The sequence below is a fragment of the Tupaia chinensis genome, unplaced genomic scaffold (assembly GCF_000334495.1).
Source record: "Tupaia chinensis unplaced genomic scaffold, TupChi_1.0 Scaffold000154_1, whole genome shotgun sequence".
Classification (NCBI taxonomy): Eukaryota; Metazoa; Chordata; class Mammalia; order Scandentia; family Tupaiidae; genus Tupaia; species Tupaia belangeri.
Genome location: NW_006159625.1, coordinates 2,147,084 through 2,156,300, shown reverse-complemented (window position 1 = coordinate 2,156,300; position 9,217 = coordinate 2,147,084). Strand labels below are relative to the sequence as shown.

Genomic DNA, 9,217 nt, shown 5'->3' with positions numbered 1-9,217 from the left:
GCAGGAATTTATTCTCTTCTAGTTCTGAGGGTGAGAAGTCCAAAGTCAGTGCCACCGGGATGAAACCAGGCTGGTTTTGGCCGGACCACATGTTCTTCAGACTCCGTGGGAGAATCCACTTTTTGCTTCTCCCAGCTTCTGGTATTCCGGTCTGTGGCTACATCACTCCATCTCTGCTTCTGTATCCATCTGTTGTCTTCTTTGTGTATGTGAAATCTGTTTGCCTTCGTCTTATCTTTTTAAGTTTTAGTTACTTATTTCTTTCATCAATGAGTGAGGGGAAGGAGGAGAGACTGAAACAGAAAGACAGTACCCTCACAGTGTCCTCATGCCACAGTCCACCCCCCAGCCTCGGCCAGCTCAGATCACCGCATGCCCACTTGCCTGGCATGCAAAGGCGGGCCCTGGAATGTGATCCGGGACCTTCCTGTGTGGGTCCAGCTGCAGAACCACTGTGCCACTACCTGACCCCTACCTCTTTCTTAAAGGATACGTGTGATTGCACTGGGGCTCGCCAAGATAGTCAGGATAATTTCCGCATCTCAAGATCTTTAACTGAATCACATCTGCAAACACCCTTTTTCCTAGTAAAGTAACACCTACAGTTTCTAGGGCCTAGGACCGCCTACGGTCAAAAAGCACTGAAATGTGGGAACAGAATTCTGACGTGAGTACAAAGCTGCTTTCCAAACAGGAGTGCTGGCATGAATTTGAGGGCCAGGACTGACTGGGCTTGACTTTCTCATACCCCGAGACTTGGGCAAGTAGCCTTTGAGTGCCTTCTTGGAGTAGAAACTTCTTTCTGTCCTCATCAAACATGGGAGAGCTCTCAAGGCATCAGTGTAATGTATAAAAGGATGATGTTGGAAAAGAGCTCTTAAGTAACACTATGATATGGCTGACACTAATATCTAATACCCCCTTTTTTTCTTTTTCAAATCTATTCATGGGGCCAGCAGGTAGGGTAGTGGTTAAGGTGTTAGATTCCGACATGGTCAACTACGGTTCAAGTCCCTGACTTAGTGACTTGAAATTCATGCTAGGTGCCTCTGTGTGTGCCCAAAATCCCAGGAGGAGAATGGAAGAGGAAGGACTCTGGCATAGCCATCCTCCCTGGGAGGGTGATCTCTCTTTCTCTCTCAGTGTCTTTCTTTCTATCTCTCTCTCCAGTGAATGCATATGCCCTGTGGCAAAAACATTTTTAAAAAAATCCTACCCAGCTATACTTTGGTTTTTTAGATAGGTTAGGTATGTGCTTTCCAGCCTTAAGTGTGTATTAAGAATTTACTGGAGTGGGAACCAGCAGATGGTATAGCGGTTACAGCGCTGAACTCCCACGTGGCCGACTATAGTCTGAGTCCTGGACCCAGTGGCTCGAAAATCATGCTGGGCACGTGTGCATGTGTGCCCAGGATCTCAGGAGGAGAACAGAGAAGAAGAGATTGCAGCCTGGCCCTCCCCGTGTAGGGTAATTTCTCACTTTCCCTCTCACTCTGTCTCTCCAGCAACCCATGGCCTTAAGGCAAAAACAAAAATTTACCAGATGAATTGAAAATATTATGCCTCAATTTAGGGAGATTTTGTTTTAAATAGAAGAGCATTGTTTTTTGTTTTTCTTTCTTTCTTTCTTTCTTTCTTTCTTTCTTTCTTTCTTTCTTTCTTTCTTTCTTTCTTTTTTAGAGGTTTTTGCTATAGGGCGCCTGCACTTGCCAGAGAGACAGAGAGACAGAAAGTGAGAAATCACCTCCTCCCCAGGGGGGATGGCCACACACCACAATCCCTTCTTTTCCATTCTGCTCTTGGGATCTTGGGCATGTATGTGCCGGTGTGAGTTTAAGCCACTGGGTCCAACCTTGAGCCCCTGTTCAGTACATGGGAGTCCAGAGAATAACCATTACGCCAACTGCTGGTCCCGAAGAGCATTGTTTTTTCAGTTAATTTATTTCTTCCATGACAGGTAGAGAGACAGGCACATCCAGTAGGATCTTCATGCTACAGTCCACTCCCAGCCTCAGTCAGCCAGGATCACGGGCAAGTGCGTGCACCTAGCATGTACCGGAAGGCCTTGTATCAGAAACTGGGACCTTCCCACGTGGCCTGAGTATCACAGTGTTGCCCGTGTGGCTGGCCATGGAGAGCATTTTAATAAGCATTCCATGTGATTTCAAAGTCGATGGTCCATAGACCATTTCGAGAAACTCTGGTGTAGGTCTTAGAAAGCAGAGACCTTCTAAACCAGTGGTCCTCCACCCCTTGCATTACGGAGGAGCTGAACAAACAAACCAATGAGTAAACTAACTCAATCCTTCACTCCCAGGTTCTGAGAGACTCTGACTTAATTGAACTGGGGTAAGAGCTTTTTAAAACCTCCACTAGTAATTCTAATATGCAGCCAAGATTGAGAACCACTGTTTTAAACCTATTCCCCAAAAGCACAGAGCCAGAAATGTAACTTCCAAGCACCATTGGATGGATCTGTGAGAAATCTTAATTAGCCTGGACAGTCGTTCTCTGAGTTGTGCCTCCTGTGTCTCACAAAATCTGGCTTTCTCTCTGTTCATCTCCTCCTCTTGGCAGCCCTATTGCCAACACAGGAGACTGTGGGGTTTGTGCGTTTCATCTTTTCTTTTTTCTCTTTTCGATTTTCCTGCATAAATGTGTGTTTGTGTGACATTTCAGATGATCTAGATATTACTAGACACTTGCCTATTTTTTAAACTTAGAAATTGTAAAGCTAAACAAAGCAGAGCGTGTGTGTGTGTGTGTGTGTGTGTGTGTGTGTGTGTATGGTGAGGGTAATAAGTACAGTAATTCAGGTTGGTGAAAGCACCAACAGCTCTTTCCATGTATCCGACATTCCCTCCTCTTTATCAAGCTACTATAGGTTGTGCCAGCTGCTGGGAGACTGGTGGGGGAAGCGGTACCAATGCTGCCTGTAAGCCCTTCTCTGAAATCCCACTTTCCATTTCTTTTTATCTCCCAGGACCTTGAATCCTCCTGCTGCGTCCACACTTTTCCTCCACTTTCCTCAGGATCAGCAGATGCAGTCCCCCAGCTCCTGCCCTCCTAATCCTGTGCTTCTTCTCAGAGTTGATTACTCTGAGCTCCCTGCTTTCTCTGAAGAATTCAGTTAATTACAAGGCACCCTGTTGTTCTAGATATTCAGAGCAGGGTGGATAATGGAAGCAGTGCTTCAAATGAAAGCCAAACAAGAATTTCTGACATAGTTGATCTCGGGAGGTAGCTAGTTAAAGGGCCTCTCTTCCTCCCATTCGCCACCTGTGTTCTGTTTCTTCTTTTAAATGTCAAAGACCATCTATTTATTTCTTCTGAGAGAAAGAGAGACACCTCCAGTAGGACCCCATGCCATGACCCATCCAAGCCACAGCCAGTCCAGATCATACACAAACATACACATTCCCAGCATGCACAGGGAGGCCTCAAGACTTGAACCTGTAACCTTTCCATGTGGACCCAGCATTAGAGAGCATCATATCACCACTGTGTCACTGTCTAGCCCTGTGTTCTCCTTTATTGTCTTCCACTCTCGATTCTCCTATTCTTCTCTCTTAGATTCTCTCATTTTTCCTTTCTCTCTCAGCCAATGTACATGCCTGCTTTATAAATTCTCACTATTTTATTTTATTTTGGAGAGGTTTTTGCAACAGGGTGCATGCGCTCGCCAGAAAGACAGAGAGAGACAGAGAAACAGAAAGCGAGAAATCACTCCCCAGGGGGGATGGCCATGCCACAATCCCTTCTCTTCCATTCTCCTCTTGGGACCTTGGGCATTCACGCACATGTGCCCGGAGTGAGTTTTAAGCCACCGGGTCCAGGACTCGAACTTAGGTCAACTACATGGGAGTCCAGCGACATACCCATTATGCCAACTGCTGGTCTCAATTCTCACTATTTTAGACATAGGGGAAAAAACAAGTCTGCCTTAAAAAAAAAATTCCAGGAGCTTTCCTATGACAATGTCCTGGCACATTCATCTTTAGGCACCACTGAGTACTAGGGATACAAAGATGCCTATGATGGCTGCCATTGAAAGGCTTGCCTCTTGGTAAGGAGGCTCCCATGTGCACATGTAACAACAGCAGGGTGGTGGGTGATGGGACAGACAAGACCCATCGAGACTGCTCTAGGAGCCCCTCTCCATTGAGGGGACTGTGCTGCCAGCAGCCAACTTGGCTGTGATGGGCAATGTTCTGCCTTATCTCGGGATGCTCTGGAGGCTTCTGGTCTCTTCCATTGCTGTAGACTTGCAAAGGAGAAGAAAAAGCAGAAAGAGAAACATGGGCTCAAAGTTTTGCCAGTATTAGGGGCCAGCAGGTGGGGTAGTGGTTAAGGTGCTGAACACCCACATGGCTGACCACAGTCCAAGTCCTAGATCTAGTAGCTTGAAATTCATGCCAGGTGTGTGTGCATGTGTGCTCAAGAATGCCAAGAGGAGAATGGAGAAAAAGAGATTGTGGCATGGCTATCCTTCTTGGGGGAAATTTCTTGCTTTCTGTCTCTCTGTCTCTGTCTCTCTGGAGAGTGCATGCACCCTATAGCAAAAACATCTCTCAAAGAAAATGTTGTCAATTTTTTCCTCACATTTTCAAATGGCTTTATACAAATATTTTAAATGAACAAGACAGAATATGACCTAAGTGGAGCTAACTGTGTGCGTGGGCATTGTAAGTAGAAATAGCCAGAGTTTCTACTTACTGAGCACCTACTATATGCAGATATTTGGCTACATTAGCTTTTCTCAGGACTGACTATTGCTCAATGGTGTCTCAGCAGATCATTTACTTAAAAGGAGTGAACACATTTTAAAACGTTGAGGTACCAGTTAGTATATTGCTTGGCATTTTGAAAGTGTTAATTTATCTTTGACATTATCCTCAACCAACCCTGTGCTAAAATGTTGACTCAACCTTCATAAAGCTCTGACTCCCAATGGCAAATCCCCAGTTAGATTCCTAGACTAAATAAGTTCGTCTCAGACTGAACACCCGCTGCTTTCTTACTGCAGGATTTCTCATCACTGACTCAATCAATGTGTTTGCTTCTTCAGTTGTATTAAAAACAGCTCATGGCTTTGCTCTGGGGGCTGAAATCTCTCTATTTAATTGTAAGCTGACTCTCTTTTTAATAAGAGAACAGGAGAGGCCACACAAATGTTTTTGTTGTTCCGGCAACAGTGCTGGAGAAATTACGGCTGTGACTTGACGTTTGTGCAGAGATCCTAGGTTTGGAGTTTCCAAATACTTCACAGGTAGGGGGTGGACCCAGAGTGCAATGTTCTCTGGGTGTGCTTGGGTTCTTCTTGAGAAGTCATTTACTTTTCCTGGCCCTGGAGCTGTGTGGCCCTATGGTGATAATAACTTACTAAGTACTCCGGTCTGTAAGGTTAATGCTCCATCCCCAAGGTGTTTAATTTACACTGGGAGTAGTTTATTCATGGGCAGGATCTGGTCCATTAATTCTTGTTTTACCAAATTAGAAAACAAATGCACCGAGGGATTAAATGACTTTCCCAGGCCAGGGAAAAGGAAGAACTGACTCAGCACACGCTCCTCTTGCTGGTGGCTTGACTGGGTGACTCAATGTCATCTTCTGCACTCTGTGCCAGTCTGCTGAGAGCAACTGGTGTGTTCTCCCATCTTTAAACAGGGAAGAATGCACCCCTCCTAAGCACTTAGGAAAGAGGAAAAGCTCTCCTGTTCTTAAGACCTCCACAGACAGGATTTTAGAGTATCCTTCAGGAAAGTGGGCTTGAGAGTCAACCTATCGATCTGGAAATGGATATCATACACAAGTAAGAATAGTTCCCCTTCAGCTCCAGAAGGATGACTTGGAATACAAAAGTACCTTAATATCTTTTGGCATTGTGGTCTGTGGAAGAGATTGTCCAGACTGGGAGGATGTGATTGGGTGTGAAGGGCCAATGTTCAAAACAATCTTTCCTGAGTCCCATGTTCCCTACGTGTAGAAGCAAGGACTCCATGAAAATAGGCTGCATCATGCAATTTGTTAAGAGAACTGTGGAAGTAGAACAGATTGCTCTGCCTCGACATGCATTGTGACGCTCCAAGAAGGGGTGGGAAAGACACACTCACTGGGTGCACCTTTCTCAAGACAATCTGTAGTTCCATAAGCCTACGTTAGAAAACACTGCAACAGTCACACATCAGACTCGTCCCTTCCCCTTTGTTCCAGTCAGATCACACAAACGAGATATCTCCTCAGCCAAAGCTTCCTGCTTATTTGAAGATAAATGCTATGTGTTAGAGAGAAATTCTGGGAAGGACAAAGACCGAGTACAAAAGTGACATGGATTTTAATGATCTTATTATTTCATTTTAGAAACAAGGAACACAAGACCTCATCCATCATTCTGCTTTTAATATATCTGTGTTTGAACCCAACTGCATTTTTAAACCAAAGCTCCTTCTGTCTGAGACCTGGATTCCTCTCAGTATTCTTCTTGTGATATTAGTAATGCTGGGATTGTTGTCCTCCTTCCTGATGCAACTGAAAATCCTGGTGTCAGCAGCCTTCTACCCCAGTGTGGAAAGAGAGCGCATCCAATACCTACATGCCAAGCTGCTCAAGAAAAGGTCAAAGCAGCCATTGGGAGAAGTGAAAAAGAAACTGCGTATGTGCCTTAAAAAGGTAAGATCAAGATGGGAGTAGTACCTCTAATTAAGAAAATGCTGAGTTGGAGAAGCAAATGAAAGGGATTTCGAAACAACGTCACCACAGGGTTGTATCTCAGAAAGAAACAGGCCGTTGAGGAGAAAACTAACAGATATACATGAATAGGGGCTCTTGACTTTGTGACTTGAATGTTAACTCAGAGGATTCTACAGATACCTTTCAAAATAATGCTTTCAGGTGTTATGTTTAGTAATATCATGGAGAGGCTACAGAGAAGGTACACTAGTGGGCATTCTCAATGCTCAACCCAGATTTGCTTCTCAGGCCAAGATAAAGGAAAACCATAGAGGGAAATATCTACAATTTGATACACTCAAAAAAATTCTGCCCTATACACACATAAAATGAATACATCAGAAACTTAATTTAACTCATCTATAATAAGGAACAGTAAAAAATCAAAACCAACTCAAAGAACAATTCAAAATACGCACACATATGTAGGCCATCAGAGACGCCAAAATGAATTTACTTAGATGCAAACTGGTTTCTTCCACAATGTGGAGGTGTGGAGTCAATTGTACTCTCTAGGGGGAAGTATAGTTGCATTTCGTGGACAAAAAACATTTATATAGGCTATCAATAATGTATAGAATTAGAAAAGAGCTCACAGGTGATGAAAGATCAAGATAACCCACACGGATAAGCTTTTCTGCCCATTTCAAAGTCTTGTGCAATTTTTCTTAACACCAGTAACCCCACAATGAAACTATTATATAAGAGACATTTGAATTGACTCCAGTTCTCATTCATGGACCTTTCAGGTGCATTTTTGGCTTCCAGTCCTGAAAATGATTAGGAAGAAACAAGTGGACGTTGTGAGCAAAGACAGTTCACGAGAGACCCCAGGCAGCTGCTCCCCACAGTGCACCAGCTGGTCTTCTCAGGTCTAATGCCAATGGCCACTTTTCCGGGTTCGACGGTAGAGAACTATATCCTAAGGTCCTACCAGGGGTTTGAGTTGGTAGGGCCATTTTGTGTCACCTAGTTATGCCTCTAAACTACTTGTCATCATAAGGCCGAAGGGCTATCAAGTAACTGGTTATGAGGCCTGTCTTTCAGGCAGAGCACATGGTAAGATTCTGTCACAGGGTAATAAAACTGTATCCAGGCTCTTTGGTGAATTTTAGCATAGAATTATATTCAAAGGAAAAAAAAAAACAGAAAAGAAAATCGGAAAACAATTGAAATCTCTATTGCTGTCTCATGAGCCAATGCTAAGGACAACACACATGTATAAAACCTGCAGAACATCTTCAAACTCTTCTGTCTCTTCTCTGCCCTTTTTCATGTCCTGCAGCTATTTCTCGCCCTCAAATCGCCTCTTCTCTCTGTCCCCTATTCAAAGACCGTCTCTGAAACCCATTTCCAGCAGCTCCTAATTTCTTCTCACTGCTGTCTCCATTCTTTTTCTCTGCTTCCCTGGATGTCCTTTGTTTCTTCCTTTTCTTGCAAATCCTTCAGCCTAGTATTCATGCCAGGGTAGCCTAGAGACTCTGTGTATCAAAATCATGTGAAATAGGGGCCCGCTGGTGCACTGTGGGGAGCAGCTGCTTGGGGTCCTAAGAAGAGGATAGGGCACAGTCAGGGGCTTCTCCCCCTTAGCTTAGGGAAGCCGTATACTAACTGTCTGGGAGCATTTCTGACAACACCTCTTACCATTCTGCCAGAAGCAGTGCTTGCCAATCTGCACCCTCGTACCTAACCCTCATAGAATTCTTCTAGGCAGGGAGGTTATATAAGTGGGCCAAGAGACAGCCTCTGTGTATTGGCCCCTAGGTAATTTCTTCACTGAAGCTGAGACCCATTAGCTAAAAAGCCTGCTTACAGGCACCAAATTGAATTTTTATGTGTTCAGTTCTTTTAGAGAGCCCCCAAAAGCAGATTTTTAGCTATCTAGATGCTGCCTACTTCGTACGCTCTTAAACCCTCTATTCACATCTGCTAACCATGGATGAGGTACAATCTGTGGTTTAAGACCCCAGCCCACTGCTGTCCCCCTGAGTTCCCAAACCCAAGCGCCCCCTGACTTGCTGTTGAGTGACATAGCATAGACATGTAATATCCCCACTCCTGAAACTTCTCTGTCCCCCCAGGGTAGTTCCCTTAACGTTTACTTCTTCTGGATGGTGACTCTTTGCTACTTGTGGGTGGTCTCAGGTAGCAAAGAGTTCTGTGCAGAACTTCCCCTCTCTGCAACCCTGTCCAAGAACTGCTTAAAAAACCTTGTGTTCTTGCTTCTCATGATCTTACCTTCTTCCTTGATCAGCCCATAGACCCCTCAGAGGCATACATGAGAGTATCTCCATTTCTGTGGATATGAAAATGAGGTACAGATAGGCCAAGTAAGTGGTTAGATGTCCATACTGCTCACATCAGACCAAACTCAAGTACAGATTATTTGAAGTCTACAAACTTTGCCATAAATCAGCTCAAGATGAAAAGTTTAATCTGCTTGGCCGGTGATTTTCAACCTGGGAAGAAGTCATAATTCCCTCTGTTA

At 44.4% G+C, this 9,217-nt stretch overlaps 1 protein-coding gene across 1 annotated transcript in view; it reads left to right on the top strand.

Annotated features, from left to right (window-relative positions):
* Positions 1–8,974, top strand: part of DCSTAMP (dendrocyte expressed seven transmembrane protein) — a 10,614-nt gene extending 1,640 nt beyond the window's left edge. Inside the window, exons 2-3 of the mRNA XM_006145583.2 lie at positions 6,361–6,669; positions 7,479–8,974. Of these exons, the coding sequence (XP_006145645.1) occupies positions 6,361–6,669; positions 7,479–7,607 (438 nt within the window). The 3' untranslated portion in view covers positions 7,608–8,974. The remainder of the gene's footprint in view (positions 1–6,360; positions 6,670–7,478) is intronic.
* The last annotated feature ends 243 nt before the right edge of the window (positions 8,975–9,217 follow it).